Source organism: Teleopsis dalmanni, chromosome 1, assembly GCF_002237135.1.
Source record: "Teleopsis dalmanni isolate 2A chromosome 1, ASM223713v2, whole genome shotgun sequence".
NCBI classification, from domain to species: domain Eukaryota; kingdom Metazoa; phylum Arthropoda; class Insecta; order Diptera; family Diopsidae; genus Teleopsis; species Teleopsis dalmanni.
Window position 1 is genome coordinate 5,949,478 of NC_051846.1, and position 25,673 is coordinate 5,975,150.

The following is a 25,673-nucleotide window of genomic DNA, read 5'->3' on the forward strand; positions in this document are numbered from 1 at the left end:
CGACATTCTGACTTTCATTCGGAAGGCGGAATGTCTGCTGTTCGGTTAGGGTCTGTTGCAACTCAAAAGATCAATCATGGTCGCAGTGCTCTGCTCCGTTGAGAGCTAGTGCCCCGATATATTTTAACATTACAAAGTGAATTTATTTCTTTGAATGTATTTTTTCAAACTCTCAATAAATAAAATCGAATTAAAAATAAAATGTACGTCTTACTTGCATTCATACTTATCCATTCATACATACATATATTATAATAACTATTTATAAATAATAATTAGTATAATATCATAGCAGTATCCACAAAAAAAATTTAATTTATTTATTTATATTTATATATTATAATAACTACCTATAAATAATAATTAGTATAATATCATAGCAGTATCCACAAAAAAATTATATTCATTTTGTGAAATATATATTTAATATTCATTAAAATTCCGCATCTTACATGACATCCATATCTGTTTCATATTATAATAATTTAATATAATATTTATTAAAGTACGTAAAATATTTTATACATAAATATTACTGAAAAACGTTTTGGTATAAACTAGATTCTTTTCGAAATTGTTTAAAGTTTAATATATACATTTTTTTAAAACAAAATAATTTTTTTAAGTTTGTATTTTAAATCTTGGGTTTACTAAAACCCACACGAAAGTTATTAATATTAACTATCGACAACAATTAAACAAAATATAATATATTAGAAAAAAAATCAACCAAATTTATATTATAAAATTTAATGTTTTATTATAAATATATAAATAGTAAAATTTTTAATATATATATATAAATATATAAACACACATTTATATACAGATTTAATAGAAATATTTTATATAATTAAATGGTCATAATTCTAAATCTAATTAAATTTAAATAATTATTAATTATTTGAAATATTATCTTATTTAACTAAACTCTTAATTTTTCCACTGCATTTTGAAGTATTTGGAATTCACAATGGATGATGTTCATCAGATTGGAAACTTGATGCTTGGAGTCCAGAACTTCAATACTCTGCGTATAGGCATTATAACGAACACCGAAAGGACGTGGTATCGAGTTAGCAAATTTACTAAAAATAAAATAATTTCAAATTAAATTTATTAAAATTTGAAAATTATTGAGATAAAAGTAATTCAATATTAGATAGTTAATATTTAATATTAGCTATTAAATATACATAGTGCCAATAATTTCGTTATTTTATTTTTAAATGTTTTTATTATAATAATAATAATATAACATTATTATTATATATTATTGTATATTATATATATTATATATTTGAATTTTATCATATATTGTTGTTAATTAAATCATTAAACTTGTACTTACATTGTTTTTTCCTTAGCACATTCAAAACTTCCGGCCACATAATAAACTTCTTGGAATTTTGTTATTGGATACTTGGTTTCACCAGTTACAGTTGGCTCAAATTCTCTATGTTCTGGTTTGTCAGTCAAGCAATACTGTAGTTCACCGTATGAAGACAATAATCCAGCGCCGTAAGCCTTTAAATCACCATCCTGACGACAAATTCCGTACTCCACAGTAAACCAGAATATCTAAGATATATAAAAAAATCACACAATATTATATATATGAAAAATTATTATATATATTAATCTTTAATATAATTATTATTTATAAGGAAACAATTTTTATGCATTGTGACTTACCGTTGCTAATTTCTCAACATATTCATCAGAAGCTCCCAAAGAAGCTAAACCAATCTCTTGACAGAATTGTGCAAATGCAGGATCAGCGAAAAGTGGCACATGTCCCAAAAGTTCATGACAAACATCTGGTTCCGGTGTATACATTGGTTTGCTAGGGTGACGAATATACTGTGTAGAATGGAAAACACGAAAGGCAAGACCAGCAAGAAAATCGCGAGATGATAATAGACCAGCTACTGGACGTAAAGTAAAGCCAGTGCAATCTATGAAAATAATGATGGTAAAATTTTAAAATATATAAAAAATTTAAAGTAGATTTAAAGCTAAAATTTGCTATTAGTATTATTAATAGTAATATTAATACAAACATATGTAATCAAATTTATTTCAATATATGGTCTTTCCCATATATAAGTTATCTTTCACTTATACATTTTAGTTATACCATAACCTATCATTTCTATCTTTCTATTTTATTGGTATGCATATTTATTTCATTTATCAATTTCATTAATAAGAACTTACCTTTAAGAAAGTTTGAAACATCCTCCAACTGTGGTATATTATCATCTCTAAAGCCGCAATTATCAACCAACAATGGGAACACATGATTATATTCCTTGCATGCATGAGTTTTGTACAACTTTGTTAGATTCCGGAAAATGATTCCCCAAGTTTCTGTTTCTTCTTTGGTGTAATTTACATGCGGTAAAGGCTCTCCATGTTTATAATTGTAAGCAATATCAGCAAAATATTTTCTTCAAAATTTGATAAGAAAGAATAATTCATATTAATATTACAAACATTTTTATTAATTATAATGTTTACCTTCTAGCACGATATTCTGGATCAGTAAAGCCAGGATGATCAGAGTCAAGCTCAGCGCCATAACTCAAGATCTGATTAGCAAAACGATCCAAGTCACGTATTCTACGTGGAAACCATGGTACAGCAGATGTATTATCCCTATAATCTCTTGATATAATATTGAAGTAGCTGCATTGTTGACGCAAATCATCAATAGCTTTTCCAAGTGAACCTGAGGTACTGTCGATTTCCACAAAAAATTCATAACCAGGCACACGTACAGATGATCGTGACTCTATGTGCACCAAATTGATGTCATGTTTCTTGAAAATCTTCAGACTTTTGGCGAGAGAGCCGCTGCTTTGTTCTTTTGGTGAGAATAGCAAGCAAGTATTACGTGCTTCTTGCGCCTCTATGCCTTCTACTATATAGGATGAACCTTCTATACGAGTTGGCTATAAAAATTATAATGGATTGATTTTATACTTTAATTTTTTTGTACAGTGAAATGCAATAAAATTTTTTTTTTTTTATTTTTTCTTTAAAGCTATTAAATTATTGCGACTTAATATTTACTATTTAGTCCAATCAATGATTTTGCTAAACGAGGTCTTTAATGACTTGCAATGTGGCTTATCTGGCCAATAATAAAAATTATTCAATTTTTAATCGACAAGAAATAAATTCTATGCAAAAAAAAATGCATTTAAATTAAAAATTCAATTAAAACGAATGTTTATTTTTTTTTGTTTTCTTAAATTTAATCTTTAAAATTGTTTTAACTATCTTAATTACTAAGAAGTGAATAACACAAGTTTATAGCTTTCAATAATTTATGCAGAATTTTTTTTTAATATTTATAGACAAGTTAAGTTCTTTTCATAAGAAGATTGATACTGATGGACAATCAGTATTAGTAGATGTTGATACTGTCAAGGGCTATATAGTTAGCAAAGAATTTGATTTTGCTTAGTACTGTTGTCAATGTTTGTACTTTTTTAAAAATAATCTCACAAAAAATCAAATATAATTAAATTAATTTGTTTATGTTATTTCCAGTTCAAACATATATATTTCTACGTAGATAATACGGCTAAGCAATTGCATTGTATAGACAGCAGGATCTTTTGCCATATCAGCTTGTTTATAAGAACCGCTCAATGGACTGACAGCAATCGGTAGAAATACAAACGGAAGTTCTAAAATCGAAGAACACTTAGAGACACAATTCAAAATCTGATAGTTTGGTTAGTTTTAAATTAATTGCATATACATCACTAATAGCAATTGTCATAATTATATAAAATAATTCCTCAAATTAATTAATTAAAGAAAAAAATTTCATTATCAGAGCTTTTCGAAAAAAAGTTTTCTAAACCTCTTTATAAGTACATAAGCACTTAATCACATAATAATTAAGACGTACATTGCATAAAAAACAGCATTAAAGAATTAAAAATATTGTTTTTAATGAATTATTAAAAATATTATGTATTAAACTTAATTGAGACATTTACAATCCGGTATAGGAAATGTCGGAGATCATATAAATTGTACATGATCTCTAAAAGCAAGATAAGATGAGTAGATGTAGATCTATTGCCTATTTGTTTACTTGCCTATCTGTCTGTGTTTCTAGGTGTCAATCAGTGTTTTAATATACATATTAGCTTCAAACTTGTTGCGCTAATCGAATAAACTACGCTCACAGATACTTATGACAGCAGATTGGTCACATTAATGAATAAATTGCTTCCCTATATCATATATAACTGGAATATCATACGATTAAAATTCACAGATTAAAATGTATATATGGAAGTATTTCTTTGGCAACTTACATATCAGATTTCTCATCGATAAAAACGAAGGATCTAATATATTAAATTATCTAAATTCAACGGAATGGATTGAGTCTATATTCTTCAAACTTAAGGGTTCTTGCAGGGAATCTGATAGCAAAACGACGACAAATCTTTAATTGGAGTACATGAAAAGTTACCTTGTAGTCTGCACACAGTAATCATAAACCAGCCATAATGTATATATAATACACATATATGTATTATAGAAATTTATTTTTATTTTTTATTTTATTTTTGTTAAATAAAATATATAATATATTGAACAGTAAGCATCCTATATACAATATCATTCACTTGGGCTTAAGGCACTAGAAAACACATGAAAATTAAAATTCGTCTGAACTATCTAAATACGTATTTGTCATACATATCAGAGCAATAATTTCTGTTATCCATACATACATACAATCACTTTAGTAGAACATTAATGGTAATCAGTATAGTCAAGCTACAACTTATTATGAACCATAATTGTAGTCTCTTCTGTCATCCTCATTCCCAGTGTAGCATAGGGCACAGTAAATAAGATTAATATCAAGGTTGCAAAACTTAAAGCGTGGGTGATAGGCGACATAGTATTGACCGATATTGAAAAATTAGATATTATCTTTAACCAAAAAACTATTATAAAACCTGTAGAGTAGAAAAGTAAAAATAACAACTAAACTCTTGTTGTGTATATGTTCAAGCCAAATAAGATTAAGACTTTCCACTATAAAAATCTACATAATATTGAGTATTGAGATTGACATACATTTCCAATGTATTCAAGTCACCTAAAACTAATATTGAGGTATGTATTTGGAATGTTTATTTAAAAATATTTAGTTTCAATTTCTTTTCATTCATATGTTTAACACATCATATTGAAGTAAAGCGGGAATTTTGCGGGTCACACGATTTTGACGGCTCTTAAATGATATTATGATAATAAAATTATTATTTTATTATCACCATATCATTATAATCTTCATAATTTTGCAGATTATATGGTAGTTTTATTTTGCGAAAGTGTGTATGTATGATCCGGTATGTTTTTTGCTTGACAAATATGTGTGACTATATGTGATATAGTATGAAGATTTATGCTATCAGTTGCGTATTATTGAGTACGGTTTTGAAGCTTTCAGTTTAGTTATGGTGAGAAAAAATATTGTCATTACCATAGATTGTTATTTATATTCTTGTCAAAACAACCCTTCAAACATAATTATAACACCTCAGTTTAAAGGGATTTAAATATAGTAAAATAATAGATTTTATATATATTCATTCGTCTTTTAACGTAAATATAATATTTGTACCATTTTTTCGTAATAATCTTCTGATATATTTAAGACTCTGACGGGAACGAAATCTGTATTTTATGACAAAGTAGATGATTAATGTGAAACTTGTTTTAAAGTTCAATATCTTTAGAAGAAGTAATGCGTGTTACTACAATATGAAGTTAAAAATAGGCTTATAACTAAACTGCTTTCTGTCAAACTAAGGTTTTTGCAAGTCACAAATATTTTGGAAACGTCATATATCCTCTCAACAATATTAATCACTATTTATGGAGAAACAGTTCCAACTATTTTTTTAAATGGTCTACCATTTCCATCGTCCTTTTATTATTCCCAAAAATTATTATATCTTATATTCACGAACCTTGTCGAAAGATTGTTGTCTTTGCATATTGATCCTTTCAAGTCTTCAACTTTCTTGTAAAATTATTAATGTATATCGTTAAGTGTAATGTTTTGTAATAAATTTTTATTTTACAAAATTTTTTAATTTCGCTTTCACAATTTGCAATCACAGATACTTTTAATTCTGGTAATTAATTCTGAGCTCAGTATCGCGCCACACGCCGTTTTCACACAAACTGAAGTGAATTCTCAAGTGCGCGCATGTTTAAATAGACTTTATGGACGGCAATTGGAAATGACTTTAATGTACCATAGCTTCGCTGATAATTCCTAGCCTGAGATGTGGGGTTATCGTTGTGTCCGCAAACTACGTGCGCTGCTGTTAATCATAAAAAGATGAATTAAGAATTAAATTAGAAACTAAAAAGTACACTAATTTATTTTTGATACAATTGGCATCAATGGTATTTTAAAAGACATTTTCAAAAAATAGCAATCGAATTATACAATAATGCTAAAAATTTTGCAATCAAAATAAATGCTAAATAATCGCAGTTCGGAGATTTGAATTAACCTACAATAACAACAACAACGGAGGTCTTTTGTATGACGTATGTTACACATGGAAATTAATTTTTAATAAATAAATTAATAAAAATTCAAACTAAAGCTCAAGAAAAATATTTTTATTTAATTGTTTTTCTTGTTTTACAAATGCGTAAAAGCCAATGTTTTTGTAAATACATTTTTCCAAACAAGTGGCTGAGTAATTTTTTCCACAATTGACGAACGCTTTGTTATCTTTTGGCTGTGGTCTTAGCTCAATAGGTTCAACGACTGGAAATATTAGAATTTAATTGCTATCAGATATTTTACTGCTGTGAAAACCTCCTTGTTTCAGCTGCAATCAAAGCAAGTGAACGGCAAACCGACATTTGTGAGGTGAGGTCAGGTTTTATGTCTTTGCTCTACAACAATGTGTTATGTATATTATGTGTTATACATAGTAGCGTACTAATTGTATTAAATCAAATCTATACTACAGTATATACACTTATTTTATTCTTTTAAGTTAGTCTCATTGTATGTGATATTAAAGAATTTATGAATATGTATTGTCAAGAAATTGTTTACATACTAGGTGTATTTTTATGAAAGGTACTGTGCAACGAAACCGTTGATCTCCTACTGCTACTGCTGACTACTGCCGTGCTTTTAGGGCTCATTCTAGTCTTCATGTGAACAACGCTTATCTGCAATATTACAATGGATCATTATGTGAACACCGGAAATATATAGAATCGCAAAAATACAATATTCAATGTATATTTCCGGTACGAATATTCTCCGATCAATATTCTCAGGTCATTTTGAATTCTATTCAATGATTAATTTCTTTAAAGGAAAAAGTCAAAAGAGGAGAGGGTGAGGTCACACTAGAAAATGTTTTTTATTGAATTTTTTTTTTGTATTTTACTTACTTATTTGTAATCGGAGTAAGAAGCAGTTTTATTTATGTATATAATATATATATTATATATTAAATATTATTTACTACTATATTATTAATTATAGATTCTATGATATCAGTCAGAGTTGTATTAGTGTTGACTTAGAGCTGAAAGAGTATCGATACTTAGTGAGATTAAAATTATGCATGGTTTTTATAATAACAGAGATGAGGGCATCGTCAATTTGAAATGTTTTGGAGAGACCAAGTTAAAGACAAAATTATAATGCTGTTTGTCACTTGGAAGTGGAAGATAACTGAAAAATAAAATAATATCTAATAATAAATAATATCTGATAAAATATATAATAAAAATATATTATTTCACGTGTAAAAAGAAAATTCCTTTCAATAATATACGATATATAGTAGATATATCGTAAATATTTATATATATATTATAAGATAATTATAAGATAATTTACTGATTATCCGATTTTATAATAAAACGATACGACAATAAGAAGTGGTAATTTCTTTATGAAAATATTTTCCCTTAGTATTTTGAGGCATTGTTTATTAAAATTTTTATGAAACTGGTAATCACGTGATTAATTAAAAAAGATTAAAATCATTTAATAAAAAAAACTTGACCTGGTTTGTTATATTATTTTTGTTCATAATATTTTGAAATTTCTATAGTGAGTTAAAACCAAAGGCAATTTGCAACATTTTATTTATTTTTTTATTCATTTTGTTATATAAAATTCTGGAACTTTATATTGTTTACATATTGTATTTAGCCTACATATTATACATAACTTAAAAGGCTATTTTCTACTGCGAAGTTCTAAATATGTTTGCATAATTAAAATTAAACTAAAATAAGTAATTAATAATCATTTAAATAGTTTAGACATATATTTTTTTGGGTTTTTACAAAAATTCAAATTTACAAATATAGCGCCTCATATAATTTAAATGACCGATAAGAAATTAATATGTGACAGTAAGCATTTTTTGTTATAATTAATTATAAAAATATGCGATGCATTTTAAACTAGTTAGCATGTAATTTGTTCCGTAAATCAATTTCAATCAAAAATAAACTTTTTGGCAGCAACGAATTCAGAAATATGCTACAACTGCTATAGATTCGATTATATTAGGTTGGGCTGAGAATATTGTACATCAAAGCAATAGATAGTGGGTGCTCAAATAATGACCCGTTATGATAAATGGTTTGTATACGAACAACGCTGAAAGGCACAACTACTCCATTCAAGTGAAAGTGAACAAAACTGATAAGCTTATGAACTTAGCTGTCTCTAAATTTGAAGGATGGTAACACTATCAGGGCGCTAAGAAAATAAGTCCGATTGATTTTTAATCTTCTATTGGTCAAATATGGGCATTAACAAAGAGGTGAGATACGAATTCCTCCTCCTTTTCAAAGCCACAAGCGCTACGCAGTGACTTGTCAGCACCAAAAGCGTAGTATTGAGCAGGTTCTGCTTTATTTGAAGTAGCTGTCTTTAACTAAAATACGTTTGGACTATGAATTTTATCTATCCAGATTACAACTGATATAAGTACATATAGTATACAGATCCAAACCATTCTAATGGAAATTTATTTCAGTTATCTAATATTTATGTAAACTATAGCATTAATTACCTCAATATAGCGACATTGATTTTAGAATAAATTATTATAAGTAATATATCTTGGATTGTTCTAAGAAATTGCATGTTCAGCTGTCATGCAACAGACTTCACATATTTAACTACAAATATAATTACTTTAGTTAATATTCTCCATATAATATTCAATATAACTATATCTCTAGTAACCGAACAGACCTATCTAGCACTGTAGTGAAAAACTGATGTAATTTTTAACAAATATTTCAAACTTTAAATCATTTGTGAATTGGAAAATTAATTTGTGAATTTTTCAAGAAACTAAATTTTTTAACAGAGATGATTATTTTCATATAATCAGACTGACACAACTCGTCTGGCTCAATTTAATATAAATTTTTTATTATGATGCGCGAATGTTTGTGGAAGTTTTGTATGTTTAATAAAACTAAAAAAAAAAATTTATTTAATTTATATTATTAATAAAAGCGTAATAATTTTATTTTAATATAAATCGTAAATTATATTCTGACTTCGCCACACTTCTTTTAAGTACTGAAACACGTAATACGTGAGACTTTGACTTTCCGGTAAATCTACAACTTTTTGAGACAACTTTTTCCACTATGGTATTTACCAATATTGTTTTGATCTTCAGATATCAGGCTTTATAATGTTAAAATTTTTGAATCGATTACTATAAAAAAACACTACAGGAGCCATTCTGTAGGTACTAGTACATACTAGAGGATGATCAATGTAAATCATTACCTACACCATCTGGTGTTTTTAATACAAAAATTACCCACTCTAAATTTTACTATAGCAAGAATTAAACTAAGTCGATTTATAATAGAATGCAAAAATTGTCTTAGAATATTAAAATATACGAAAACCCGTTATCAAATCAAATAGCAGCGCTCGGGAAATCGAAATCATACCCAAAGGTTTTTAGTGATTTTTGAGTAATCTATTATTTCATTATAAATTCAATTTTAACTTTCACAGTCTTGTGTAATTTATTGATTGAGGGTTTTACCTTGCATTATAATCACCTTAAATATATAAATGGTATTGCAAATATAGTTATTCCAAGTATATCTTCTTGGGAATATATTCTCCCCCTTCCCAGTCTGGAAAGTTTAGTTACGAGTATGAAGTTATTTGAAATAAAAGTATATTAAACATTCCACTCTAGAACTTTGGAATAGTATGTTTAAATGACAGAATTCCGATACCCGGGCACTACCGGATTAGAAAATTTTAATAAACTTAGCTATTCTAAACAACTTTTTTAATACGCTATATGTCAATGTAGTTGACATTTTTATATCATTTTTATGTTATTGCTTATTTTTTTGAAAAATTGGTGTTAAAGATAGAAATTTCTTACATAGAAACCACCAACCACAAATTTGTTAGCAGTTTTTCAAGTTATCAATGAGAGAATACAGTGTACTAGTCGCCGTTGGTGACGTATGCAGCTTTTTTATTAATGCAATCAATATAAAATGTATTCGACTCTAAACTTCGATGTCTAAAAAAAAGCTTAATCGACACTTGCCATAATAGCAAAATTTATCAAAATAGCTGATCCTGTATTTTGTTATCAAATAGGCATATCCGGGAAATCGGAATTGTTGCGACTTAATTTCAATAGATCGACAAATAATTAAAAACAATTTAATCAATAACAATATTAATTTTTTTTTGTCGAAAGTGACGCGTCTTATGACGAAAAGAATGTTTTTAAAACTTAAAAGGGTTCGAATAGAAATAAAAAGATAACAACAAAAATTTTAGTTAATTTATTGAAATTTGGCTGACCAGAAAACGCTGTTTCGAATATTGCCAAGTAGTCATCATCAGTGATCTTAGGAATTATTGAAATTTTTTTTAATTAGTCAACTTAATTAATCCATACATTATTAATTTAGACTCCAAGTGCCAGGCTTAGAACTCATGCCTGAGCGTTGACTAATCGTATTTTTTCACAAGAAGCCAAGACAGCACAAACTTTCAATTTTCCAGTTCGAAGTTTTTTTGTCAATTTTACGACGAGCTTATAAATTACAGTTTTATTCGGAAACACAAGTTAAATGAGGCAAATTTTTGAGGTGGCCTATTTTTATTTGAAAGCTATTCTTTTTGCAGAGACATCTGTATTGTGTATTTTTACTTACTATATGTAAAGCGCCTTTTTAGGGTGCAATTACACAAAGAGGCTAATTAATAATAATTAGTTTTCTATCTAAATAAAAATTGGTAATGATCTGTTGTATCATGTATATAAGTTGAAGATTTCCAAATTCATTATTTATCAAAATAAATTCTACGTATACAGTTTTTTTCTTGTTTTTTATTTTGAAAAGAATTTTATACAAAATACATATTTATCTACATAAAGATAGATAATGCATCACATTCCGAGTCATCTAATCTATAAGCAAAGAAACCAAACGATTTTTAAGCAGCGGCAACTCCAATAGCGCCAGCGACTGCAGTACCAGCGGCAATGACTCTTTGTGCCTTATCAACAGTCTTGGCAGCTTTATCCTAAGAAATTATATATTATCAGTAAGAGAAATCAATTAAAACATATTGTAAAACTCACCAATCTGTGTCCAACTTTGCCCAGGAAATGTGCCTCGGCTGCTTGATGTCCCAAAACGCACAACACCAAAATAGCCAAAAATGCGAAGAGTTTATTGAAATTCATTTTGTTCTTAGTGGCTTCGGTTGCTTCTAAACTTAAACAATAAAAATTTCTCGAATCGGAAGAGTTTTTATACCATTTTTTTGGGGCAAGTACATTTTCATTGATAATATCACTTCTTATGTGCTACTGATCACATTTGCACAAAAGCTCAAGATAATGCCCTTAAGGATTAAAAATCGATTACTTGTAAGACTGATAGAAGAGAAATTCTAAGAAAGTAAAACACCACTAATACTGTCTATTGTTATCAGATTGTTACGTCGATATAAATAGAGTTCAAGTTTAAGGTTTGGAAGCCTAAAAGTTAATTACTTTTAAGTTAAATAAAAAAACATATACTCATTTAGGTTAGCAGAACCTACATGAGTGTTTCTATAAAACCTTAAACCACACGTGTCAAAAAATCAATATTTTATTTACAAATTGATTACCAAACTTAAGTGCTTGAATATCAAATGGAAATAACTTAATTATTATTGCTGACTAACTATTGTTTCTATGTTTATCAAACTTACTATATTTGTATTTCATTAAAAGATATTGATCTTAATGCTTAAATTAATAATTTAAAAATAATTTAATTAATCAAATAGTGTCAAAGCAATAACTGTCTTTTAATATAAGAGATTTGTCTTAATATCTTAATTAGAATTTAAAAATAGTGTAATTTATCAATTAAATTATATTAAAATTTAAATATAATTTATGAATAATATATATTTTTTTTAAACAAGTTTATATTTTGTTATATCACCGGAAAAAATGGACGCTTTTTAAGCTTTAAACAGCTTTCACTTTCACTCAAAAATAATTTTTTTTTTTACAATAGCTGAAAAGCATCAAAGGCCACAGTGTGAGACATCAACTCAGTAAAACCGCCTCTTAGGAATGAATGGAGAAGATATCCGTAGTGATGTGGAGACTTCAATATAGACTCTATGATCGGGGTCACAAAATCCACGGATGTAGAGTAGAATGATTGGGACATCCGTGTCCCGCTCATCGAAATGTGGCGTGAGGTATGTGGGGATTGGAACCACATGGCTTGGTCGAGGTCTGCAGGGAGGGTACTTGACGTAAGGACATACCGTCGGACAAGTGTCAAGAGGTACTGAGTTGTAAACGACGTTGTCGTGGATGTGCTTATAGTTCATGCAATCACATATAAGCTTACGCTCAAAGACACGGCGTAAGAGAGTAGGAGCAAATAAGCGGTTTGTAGTATAGATTTCGTATTAATTCTATTCAGTATTAAATCAAACTCCCCACGCTATTTAAATTGGAGAAAAATGAAAAGAAGAAGAGTAAGATTCTTAAGCATGTTTTTTTGGCAAAGGGTATTGTAATCAAAGACGTTCTTATTTTATTCTTTGCATTATCATTAATGTTTTTTCATGATTTGATTTCATAAAGAATTGAGTCAGAAAGAATCGTTTTGCTCTATAATTATGGAAAGAGTATGGGGCCCAGTGTAAATCTAATTTGCTCTTAATTTTATTGAGAAAACTGATTTGCTTCTCAGATTAAATTCCTTGTAATCCATATATCCTTGTAACCAACGAATGACGAATTCACAAGAACATAATAGTGTTAAGCTTTTAACAATTAACTGCCTTATTATCTCGTCTCGTTATACAAGTGATAGTTGTGACTGTAATATCTCCTTATGGGATTCTTAGATTGCAGTCAAAGTCAAAGCACATTCCTGCCCTTTTTTTTGGAAGAAAGGAGAAATATTCTTGAGAATAATTAATACTCTTGCTCAAAGAAATGTCATCAGTGCCGATGATTATTTAATAAATATTAACATTATTTTGATATTCAATAAAATATTCAGGTACATAGGACTGCGTTCTATATATTGACGTCATATCATGATCTATAACTCATGTCTGGATTATTTGTTTGCTTTTTAAACTCCAAAATGGCATCTGTTTTGATATTCATGCTGCAGTCAAATTGTTTTTTTTCTACGAGTTTATTTTAAATATTTTAAATAAGTAAATTTTAAGTGATATAAGTACTATATAAGTATGTCTATGATGAAGCCACGAAAACTAGGGATTAACTTTTTAGATACTGACAAAATGCAAAGCTTTCTGCTTTTGATTCTATATTGTGGGCTTATGGTTTTCACTAAAAGCTATTGTGTCTGATGTTAAAGAGTACGGACAAAACACCAATTGGAATTAGCCATTATTGTTAGATCATATTTTTTAGGTTTACCTTCTTCTTTAAACTTTTTAAAATAAATTACTCAGCATTAATATTAACTGCAAGTAGATTTGAGTGTAAAATGATACAATAAATGCTTAATGAAAGTAATATCTGTATATGTGTTAACTTTAATATTTATTTAAACATAAATATAGAAATAATTTCCAAAAGTAGCTCTTTAATTATTTAAAAAATTTAATTCTTACTATTTGAGAATCGCTGTCAATGGCAAAGACAGAAGTATCAGACATAAATCTATTACTTCATTAAAAAATTGTGGTATAACTTTAGGCGAAAATAAAGATCTTGTTTGAAAATTTCATTTAAATTAAATTTATTATACAGAAAGTAAGAAAGATATTACCAGTTATATACTTATTTTAAATGCAATACAAATTTTATATATAGAAACTAAATTAATTTAATAGCGAGCAACTGGCAGTAGACGTCCAAACAAACGTGGTTGCATAAAGCGACGCATAGGACTCAAACGAACATTTTTCAGTATACAACCCACCGGCAAAGTAACCTATTGAAAAGTGATATATCATAGATATGTATCAGAGATATATATATTATAAATGAAATTTAATCAACATATATATGTTACGAAGCAGCGTTAGAGCGAGTGTTAGACAAGTGCTTTCTTGACTGAAATCACATGAAGCTTTTATGCGTGTTGTGGCGTATGCGAATTAACCAAACTGGCCAGAAATAACTTACAGATTGCGTTTGGGTGACCTTCACAGGAGCCTTGCCTGGACAATGAACATAGGATTCATGACCAGATAAGAAATTTGCATTTGTCAATGGTGCGCGCATAATTGGAGCTGACATTGGGATGCTGGTACGTGAGAAATCTAAATTCAGTGTTGGTAGCACCGGCGCTGGTGTAGACGCAGCAGCTGCACAAATAATTATTTAAGATATTTATTTATGATTTAAATAAGAAAATAAGAATATAAAATTCACTCACGCTTAACGTGTATTTTAAATTCACAACGGGATATTAAACCTTCCTTGTTAGTCGCTTCATAGTAAACTGTGTGTACGCCTACGCCAAAAAGCTCTCCTGGTAACTAAAAATATGAATGCAAATGTTACATTTCCATTTTTATGTGTTTCCTTTGCTTTTTGTTACACCATATGGCTAACAAAAATATTGAAATCACTTTAAATAAGCACTATTGACTTACCCTTGACTTGTATAATTTTTTTTGGCCATCTTCAAAACGCGGTTCTTCCCACACTACCGAACGGAACGCTTGATTTGTGCCTAACGTCACTTCGAAGGATGGCGTACAAAAACTGACTTTCGGTGCGATGGCATGCCGGACATTTATGACAGTTTGACATCTGGCGCGCTTGCCCGACACAGGGTCATGTCCACGGAAAGTTATCACATAAGTGCCAGCGGTCAAGTGCGCTTGCAAATTTTTCGTCCATTCAGGGAAGGATTCAATGTAGCGAAAATCTAAATTGGTCAACGGTTTTTGTAGAATAATGTGTGCAGTTGCTTCATTCTTTGCCAAAAATACTGTTGTATTCCGTGGGCACTTGATGTAGGGGCGCTGTATGCCAACTGCAGCACCAAAATTGAATTGCGGTGGTGTTTGTGGTATAAATGGTCTGTTTATAAATGAGCTAGTGGAGGTCGAGCTTGTTAATACAGTAGATGGTGGTAGTACCGCATTAAACAGTGGCGTATCAACGCGGCCACCTTGAGTCGGTAGCACACAGTCGAGTGTAGCGTTATTCGACCACTGCTGGTTAGAAGTGCAGACAGTTGTTGTTTTATGAATTGGCAAATAGCCAGGATGACATTGCAAACGACAACGCTCACCCATGTACGTCTTTCCCAAAGTGCAAGATGTGGGCAGAATAACACCGTACCGTGGTGGTGGTATGCGTGGACAAACGCTTGCTATAAAAAAATGATTTAAATTCATAACGTAGAAAAACTTGTTAGCATACTGTAATTGTTAAGGATATGTTTAAAAGCAACAAAAATAATAGTTTATTTTTCATATTATTTTTTTGTCCGTACTTCTATATATTAATACTTACGCAAACATTGGTTTTCATAATTATCCCAGACGCCAGTGGCATTACAAAATCGCTGTGCTGGACCTATTAGCTTATATCCCTTATTGCACCACACCTTACATTTGGTGTTATAGAAGAACTTCTTCTTATGCCGATACTTGGTGCAGTGTATTTCACCATTAAGTGGCGCCACAAATGGAGTACATTGATCGTGCAAGTCCGTGCGTGGTTCACAAGTTTTTCTATCTACACTTAAACGTTCACCCACACCGCATTTACACTGGTAACTGCCCTTGTGGTTAATGCATGTGCCACCTATACAACCACCATTATTAATCTCGCACTCATCAATATCTACACAAAAACGTCCATCGCGTATTTTATAACCAACAGGACAGATACATACGTAACTGCCATTTGTGTTCAAACAACTAAATTCGCATATGCCAGGTGTTACGCATTCATCAACATCTACACATTCAGTTGGCAATCCGGGTTTAGGTTTGTAACCAGCTGGACAAGTGGCTGCGCAATTTTTATTATCGATCAACTGACTACCTTGTGGGCACGAGCACACATAACTATCCCCAGTAGGGCTGCAAATGTGCGAGCAACCTCCATTATTTATCCCACAAGCATCCGAAAACTGACAGGTTTTACCATCAGTTAAAAGATAACTGTTATTTGGACAAGTACATCCCGTACCCTTCACGCAAGTATGAGAACAACCACCGTTATTAATCTGACACTCATCAATTTCTACACACTCCAGGAGAACTTCATCAAAAAGTGTTCCAATCGGACAAGCGTTTTGTAGTATACAGGTCTTTCCATCTGCTTGAAGCACATAACCAGGATGACAAGCACAAGTGAAGCCTCCTTGTTTGCTTTTACAAACTTGACTACAGTCATTATCACCACTTAAGCATTTGTTCGCATCCAAACAGGTTGCTTTATTTTCAGACAATACATAACCATGGGGACAGCGACACTCGTAACCACCATCCAAATTAAAGCACTCATGGGAGCAATCATTGGCACCCGATTTGCATTCATCTATATCTAAGCAAGTATTTTGATCAGCAGCCAACTCAAAACCAAAGTCGCAACTACACTCATAGTAACCCATAAAATTAGTGCACTTCGAGGTGCAATTTGCTGAACCAACAGCACATTCATCGATATCTTTGCATTCTATTCCATTTGCTAACAATTCATAGCCTGAACGACATGAACACTTGTAACCACCTGGTTCATTCACGCATAAATGATGGCAAATGGCTAATGACTCCTGGCATTCATCAACATCTTTACAAGATTTGCCATCATTGTCTAAGACGTATCCTTTCCGGCAACCACAAATGCCGTCTTCTAGACAATTTTGTTCGCAACCGTTGTTATTCGTAGTACAAAGATCAACATACATGCAATTTATGCCATCCTCAGCAAGCACCATACCATCCGGACATATGCAGATATAATTATTTTCTTCTATTATGCATTTGTGAGAGCACTTATTGTTCTCGCAAGGATCGCGCACATTACAAGCACGTGTCTCTGGATTGGGCTCAGTACCATCGGCACACAAACAGGTAAAAGCGCCTGGTAAATTAACGCAGTTCAGTGAACCGCATAGATCTGGCTTAGATTGACACTCATCTATATCCTCGCATACATGTTCGCTACTGTTGACAAAGCGATAACCACCAGGACAAATACATCGATAGCTGCCGATTGTATTAATACAATCATGTGAACACTTATGTGTTCCCGTCACACATTCATCTATTTCTTTACAACTGAATATCTCATTTGAATAGCCCGGTGGACAAATACAAGTGAATCCGTTGTTGTCTTCACTTGACTGGCATGTGCCAGGAACACAACTTTCATAGCCTCCTGCCTTAGCACAACCATTCTCAACTACATCGCAACTATGCAAATCAGCGCCCAACTGGTAACCTGTTGGACAAACGCATTCGTAGACGCCACTGGGTAAATCAACACACTGATAAGCACAACGTGTTTTATTTAGCGATGGACTACTAAGATCCTGACATGTATCTGGTGCACAAGTTCTGCGATCCTCTAATAAATGTTGATTATTTGCGCAAGTGCAACGGAAGGAACCAATTGTATTTTCACATCCTTGAGTACATGCTTTATATGGCACCGCTTCTGCATCATCCTCATCTTCCACAACGATTTCGCATTCGTTAATATCAATGCAAGTTTTTTCATCCTCTGCCAACTCATATCCAGCGGGACAACTACACTCAAATGAACCTTCAGTGTTGACACAGTGCTCACAGCCACTAATACCATCACTGCACTCATCGATATCAACACATTGCATCCCAGAACCGCCTGCAACAAGCTCGAAGCCAGCAGGACATGTTACTACTGCAGGTACTTCTGAAGTTCGCACAATTTTACTGTCATCCTCGTTGTCATCTTCTATCTCCTCTTTATTATTAAGGATAGGCACACATCTGTAAGAGCCATGTGTATTCTCACAAACGCCTGCGCAATTTGCTTTCACCTCGGGCAGTTCACATTCGTTGATATCTGGAAATAGAAAGCCAATGTAATTCAAAGAATTTAAAAAAATCTCGACTATAATTTGTAAATGAGGGAAGAGAATAAAGTAGCAGAGTCGCCTTGATGTAGTGCAAATTAGTTAAATAGAAAATTAAATAAAATTGAAAAAAGTTGTTATTAGAGTCAATTAATCAGTGTTCTTTTCGATTGTTATCAAGTTTTTGCGGCACACACCTTGACAATTCTTTCCATCGATAGGCATTTGGAAACCATTTGGACAAAGACAAAAAATACGTCCCAACGATGAAAGGCACATATGCGAACAACCCCCATTGTTATTAGCACATTCACCAGCGTCCTCACATGTGTGATTGTCAGCTGACAATTGAGTGCCTGGTAGACCCTCACACGAACACCTGTAACCAGCCCATTGATTGTGGCAAGTGTCCTGACATGGCCCATGACCGTTACGTAAAAAGCACTCATTTATGTCTGAGGAAACGCAAATTTGATATGTGAGCAGACACAGTTGCAACACATATACAAGTGAGTGTCAAATGATGTTGTAAATGAAATGAATGATATAAAATGATAAAAAACCCAATATATTTTTCACTAGCAGAAAGCTTACCTTTACATGTGTTTCCAGTTATTGTATCTATTTGCAAACCCTGTTCACAAGCGCATTGATAAGAGCCGGGCAAATTATTGCAAATTTGTTCACAACCACCATTATGAGTCTTACATTCATCAATGTCTTCAATAAAGAAAATACGTTAACAGTAGAAAAAATTTGGAATTAAATTAATTTGTATGATTCACCATGACAAGCCGCGTAGTCATTTGGATCTAAACTGAATCCTTCAAAGCATGAGCATTTGAGACGTGGTTCATTTTCCCCAGGATATAAAAGACGTTCACACTTATGTTCACATCCACCATTATCAGTACCGCAATTATTGTCTAATAAACGTGGCGTATAAGGATCCTTAGTGGGCTCTACTATAATGTTAATGTCAGTTACGGGTGGAGTTACAACCGTTGGCTGCACATCCACTGTCCCGACAGCTGGTATTACAACGACAGGTTCTACACTTATTTCATTGTCAGTTTCTTCTTCATCCACTACTTCTGTTCCAGGAACAGATACTGTCGGTGGTGGAGGCGGCGGTGGAACCACACTGTTATCAAAATCACCATCTGCATCAGCATCAACAGCACCATTAGCTTCTTCATCTTCATCAATTTCTTCTTCTTCATCAACAGCCTCATACTCATCATATTCTTTTTAAAAATAAAATATTTATTTAGAAATTTTATTAGTTTTTGCAAACATAAACCGCAAGCAAAAATAAATAAAGTTAAATTCGCAACAGCTTTTATTATTTTTAAATAGTTTTTTAGTGAAATTGTATTATAATAATTTTGCTCATCTCAAACCTTCTTCATCTTCCTCGTTGTACTCTCCTAAACGAACACACACTGGTATTTCTCCAACCCATTTGCGTTCACTGCAGTACAGTGTTTTGATTGAAGAATCCTCGAAATCAAAATTATCATTACAACTATAAAATGCGACTAAGAAAACCTTCTCGCCCTTACGACGACGGTCGTATTTTTGGACGAAACCATGTTGTAACTCCGGTGCTTTAATTTTCGCTTGTGCACAAGACATATCGAGTGTTGCTGCCAGTTGTGCACTTACCGAACGATCCTCTGGTATGTCCTTTTGCTTTTTCTTCTTATTTTGGTGTTCACTCGCTGACTCTGTGTCGATTTCATTTGAAATTTCAGCTAAAATAATATAAATTTATACTATAATATAGTATCTTTATAGTCCATTATAGTGCATATGATCAATCTCTCTTTTGATCTATTATTGTAGCATGAAACTCACTAATATTAAATTTACATGAATATTATAACGTTTTAAGTTATGAAATTAGTTTAAGTAATATTTATTTACTTCAAGATCGAATACATATAACTTACATTTGACGCAGGTTGGTGGTTCGCCACTCCATTCATCAGTGTCGAGATTACACATCAGATCAGTTGTTCCTTGTAATTCGTAACCAGGCTTGCAAACATATATGGCATGGATGGTGTCTTCATCATCTTCGATTTCAATAGTTGCATGCTGGACTTGTGGTGGATTTTCACAGTCCTCATAACGTGCAAATGAGACTAGAAAACATAAATATAGAAATATAGTACACTACAATATAACATTTCATTAATAGAGAGTTAATTACTCATTATTAAGAAACATGGTTTCCTTTATTATAATTGACTTTAAAAATCAAATTTAATATAATATTTCATTTGTAATAGTCTTAAATCATTAAATTTTGGAAAAAATATATTTTATTTTGTATACCTTTAATATTGTCCGAAATATATAACATATTATTATAATTTATTACTTGCTTTCAGTAACACATCACTTTAAAACTGAGAAGCACTCATTATCAGTTCAACCTATCAGCAATAGAGTACGTTAGGGGTCTTATTGTTTATTTACCATTGAAATGTTAAGAAAGGAAACAGATAATCCGAAAACATCATTTTAACCTTCGATTATTTGCCAGTTTTAGTAAATAAAATCCAAATGAGATAAATCTGTTTATCTCATTTATTCCAAAAATGATTAAATATCTTTTGATTGCTATTTTGGTAGTCCAGAATTAAAGGACATGCTCAACTGAAATTTCTTTCAGAGGAGAGTTAATGATGAGAAGTATGGATGAATGATGAAATCATGGACAGTGTAGTAGAATATAAACAAAATAAGAAAGAGTGTAAGTTGCAAAAAAAAAAGATAAAGAAACTAACCCAAGGTTTAGGATTTATACTATCTTAATTAATTGGACATACAAATCTATTGAATTATAATAGTAAGATATATATTCATATTTATTGAGTTAGTGTAGTGAGGTTTTCAAACAAAGGAATATTACCGTGCACTATATGTTACAGCTGCACCTTAGGTTTCCATCAAGAATGACAACAAGAGTTCAGTGATAATTTTTTGATAATTGCTACCATTTGTATAATATGAGTTATAGAAAAATCAAAATTAAGGATTCGAACATTTCTATGTAACACTGATTCTAATATTATAACTATTGTTATAATAATCACAAATATTTATTTTTCCGGATAAACAAAATCGATTGTTTCATATGATTACCTCTTCGAGATGTATTATATTCCTTAATACTTGCTATTATTTTTAACGTGTTGAAGTACTGACCTTTTAATAACGTAACCATCAATAATTATATATTGTCATTTAAGATGATTTGCTTTGGTGTTACATTGAAGATATAGCGATATAGGGTTTTTCAATTATGATTTCATTTATATAAAATAGATGAATTTAATTTATTTCTTATTATTAATGTTTTCTATTCGGTAAGTAATTATTTTACAGATTTTGTCGAAACTTTTGACAAAAGAGAAATGTCATAATCTTCCTTTATGGTTCCATAGATGTTGTTGGTAAGTCAAAAAACCTAAAATTTGTTTTTTTTTTGTTTGAAGGATCAAGAGTTAGATTCAATAAATAAGATTCGGAAATAAAATTGAATACATTTTTATGAACTTGAAGTATTTTTAAAATTCGAAAAACAAGAAAGCCACCATAAAATTATTTAATTAAAAACTTGCTAGAAAACGTGTGGTACTAAAAAAAAGTACTAAAAAACACAAAAAAATAATTACTATTCAAAAATTTTAAAATAAAAGAAACACCAGAACAACGCAATGACCAACTTGTATTCTAAAATTTTCAAAAGTATAACTTCTCTGCTTTTCTTCTGGATCTTTCTTCTGAAGTTTAATCTTAAATTACAAGCAATAAATTTTGTTTTTAAATTGACTTTATTTTGTAGTAAACTTTTAAAAACTTATTGTTTGCAGTTTTTTAAATAATAATTATATTACAGAAAACAAAATAAATAAAAAAAGGCATTAATAATTAAACAATACTTTTAAGAGAATAAAAACAAATATTTTATTAGAATTTAGACATGAAGTAACCTATCTACATCTTAATGTTTTTTAAAAATATTAAAATATTAAACTTTTCCTTTCCGCCCTCGTACATGATTAATGATTCTAAATTTTCCATTTAATTTATTTGAAATGTTCTCTTTTCTCACAGTTTGGAGGCCGGCCGGTGTCTTTGTGTATAAAAATGTTTGGTGTATAATATTTATAGTTAATATGTCTCATTCTATTCAAGTTCTTTTATAGAAATTATATTAATTCATTTGGATAAACTGCAGAAATTAAGTAAATATTACTTTTCCAATATATGAGGATAAAAGATTAAATAAAGATAGTGTAATTCCGAAAACTTTAAATATAGGTTCAAGACTGTATTTAAAATAAATTTAATGATGACTATTAAAATTTTATTCACAGATATAACAAATTATATATTAATTATATATTATTATATGTTATATATATATATTATATATTATTATATATTATTTAGTTAGTACATACTACAAACATTTATAGTAAGAGATTTCGTTTATTTATAGTAAGGGTTTCGTTGTCTTGATTTAGTACAACCCTTTCAATAATATATTGTCTGCAAAAAAAAATACTGTTTATGTTTAGTTTGATATTTGCCATTTTATAATGTGGAGTTCTAAATATGCTTAAGTTTTAAAAACTTATAACAAAATGGTAATAATTTTTTACATCAAATTTATCTTCAGTACGGGGGTAATTTTTCGCTTAGTGAAGACGTCAACAAACAAAACTTAGTGAATTTAACTAATAACGGTTGAAATATATATCTACAAAAGGTATAATAATTATTGAAAGATATGTCTGATGAATATGCCATCTTTTCGACAATGGAAAGGTGTGACGAAAGCGTTGAATTCCGATTGCTACATTCACTATCTTGACGAGATATTGAAGCTACAGAAGTGGAAATATCATAGTACCATAGAATGCAATTTGTCACCACCAGACAAATGTGAGGTTTAGTAAATGGTTGTATTGATGCGGACAGTTCCTGAACCCCTATTTTTAAAAAACGTACATTACTCAAATTATGACCGAGCTATTGATTGAAGTCTACAACAGAAGTGTGCTTTGTTGGGTTAACAAAAACCCAGTACAAAGTATTTAAATCGGTTTTTTAATTTTGAACTCAGCTCAATATATGCGATGCATACATTTTTACATATGTATATAAAATATACCACAGAAACGAATTGATCGACATTAACACAAATCAACAAATCTAACTGGTGTGATAAGATTTGAGCAATACTTAAGTCCTCACTATAACTGGTAAAAACGGGATAATAGACAATAGATATTTATATAACTATAGAACAATTCGATTTATTGTTGTCCGTCCATCTACATATTAATTGGATAATTAATTGGAGAATTTTGTATGTAAACCTTAATTATCTTCTAAACTGCCTAAAAAGGAACATATATCCCATAATGCACAATGTCTTGTACACATACAAGATAATCTCAACTAATTTTTTTCTATTATTTTTACTATTATAAATTTTATTATTTTTAATTTTTAAATTTATTTTTTCCATTAAATAGTTGACATTTGGAACACGAGGATAGTAAGCAATAATGTTATATGCACCTCCTTTACTTTGGTTAAGATTCGATCATCTCTGAGACTCATGCGAATACAGGGACATATAGAAAAAAATAAAACAAGTAATGGTTTAGATTGATGATAAGATCATTTTATCAGTTTGATTATTGAAAAACTAAAATTTAATAAAGTTTTTATTTAAAATTTTATCGATTACATTTTTATCTATATACATTTTTAAACTTACATTGTTAATTTATATACATTTTTACTCAAATAGTTAATTCACAGTAGCTCTGTATATCCATATATAGGTAATAACAGTACAGCCGGTTTTGAATTGAATTTCTTATAAAATCTTTCAATGAAAAATCTACGAACTGTAACTATCTATACAGAAATATGTATGAGTTAGTAACGTTAGTGGAGAAGTAGAAAAGTACCGAATAAAAACAAATGCTGAAATTTTGGTTTCATTGCAAGATATAGGGTTAAAAGCCGCACTCAAACTTCAGAGAATAAAATAGACTAGTCATAACCAGCAAGATGTGGTATTTTTTTTTCGAATAGCAATGTGAACTATGTGATATCCTCGATTTTGATATATTGATGAAATAAGAACTGATAGGAACGGAATTAACATAAACAACTTGAATACGGTTGTGAGGAATCGTTAGGAGGAATATTGTTAGAAAAGCCAAAACTGTATTGTACTTATTATGCAAATATAAAATAAAAATACGTAATACCTAATACCTAAAACACCTAATTAACTACTACGTTTACTGAATAATCAGAATATTTATTAGGAAAGGTATTAGATTGTACTTTCCACTTCTAAATAATATTACACTTTATAAAATAATGCAAAAATAGTTTAAACGGAAAAAGTAAAGTTCGTTACCGTCGAGAATAATAGTAAGAAGATGTATACACCATTTTAATATCCCATACAGTGGACTTCATGATCCCGACAAATGAGTTCAGTAACCGAAGAACATCATTATAAATAGGTGAAAACAAAAAAAATACTCAAATAGTATTTGTCTTTTTGGACAGTTACTTTCTTACCAAGTTACCGAACTCATTCCTGAGGATCGTGAATAGCGCTCTACTATTATTTAGTTTTCAATATATATATTCGCCAAGTTTTTATTAAGAAAATCAGTAAAAACTTTTTTAAATATAATTAAAATTTTAATGTTATTTTAAAAAACAACTTTTCAGTCAAAAGTTTTTTTAATCTCTAGTTTTATGTATTCACATAAATTTAAATAGTGAATATAATATTTAAAAATTATTTTAATAAATTGGCTTACCGCTGCAGGTCGCTGCTACTACAGCTAATAAAAATAGAAATCGCGTCATATTTAATCCTTTAGACTAGAGTATTTTTATAAAATATTTTTTTTTAAAAATAAAATAAAAATAATTTTTATCTCATTGTATACTCGTAG

The 25,673-nt window shown here is 30.2% G+C and overlaps 2 protein-coding genes across 2 annotated transcripts; both read right to left on the reverse strand.

Annotated features, from left to right (window-relative positions):
• Positions 1–865: 865 nt before the first annotated feature.
• On the reverse strand, positions 866–6,248 carry LOC119690170 (protein henna). Its single transcript, XM_038105204.1, has 6 exons — positions 6,021–6,248; positions 2,524–2,957; positions 2,221–2,453; positions 1,696–1,958; positions 1,352–1,581; positions 866–1,088 (listed from the first exon to the last, which is right to left on the reverse strand). The coding sequence occupies exons 1-6, from the start codon at positions 6,045–6,047 to the stop codon at positions 926–928; spliced, it is 1,350 nt and encodes a 449-aa protein (XP_037961132.1). The 5' UTR covers positions 6,048–6,248; the 3' UTR covers positions 866–925.
• An 8,151-nt stretch (positions 6,249–14,399) lies between these two features.
• On the reverse strand, positions 14,400–25,673 carry LOC119672100 (fibrillin-2). The gene is made up of 10 exons (XM_038083068.1): positions 25,536–25,673; positions 20,610–20,804; positions 20,058–20,411; positions 19,440–19,901; positions 19,249–19,374; positions 16,098–18,644; positions 15,227–15,954; positions 15,007–15,109; positions 14,754–14,935; positions 14,400–14,559 (listed from the first exon to the last, which is right to left on the reverse strand). The coding sequence occupies exons 1-10, from the start codon at positions 25,582–25,584 to the stop codon at positions 14,452–14,454; spliced, it is 4,854 nt and encodes a 1,617-aa protein (XP_037938996.1). The 5' UTR covers positions 25,585–25,673; the 3' UTR covers positions 14,400–14,451.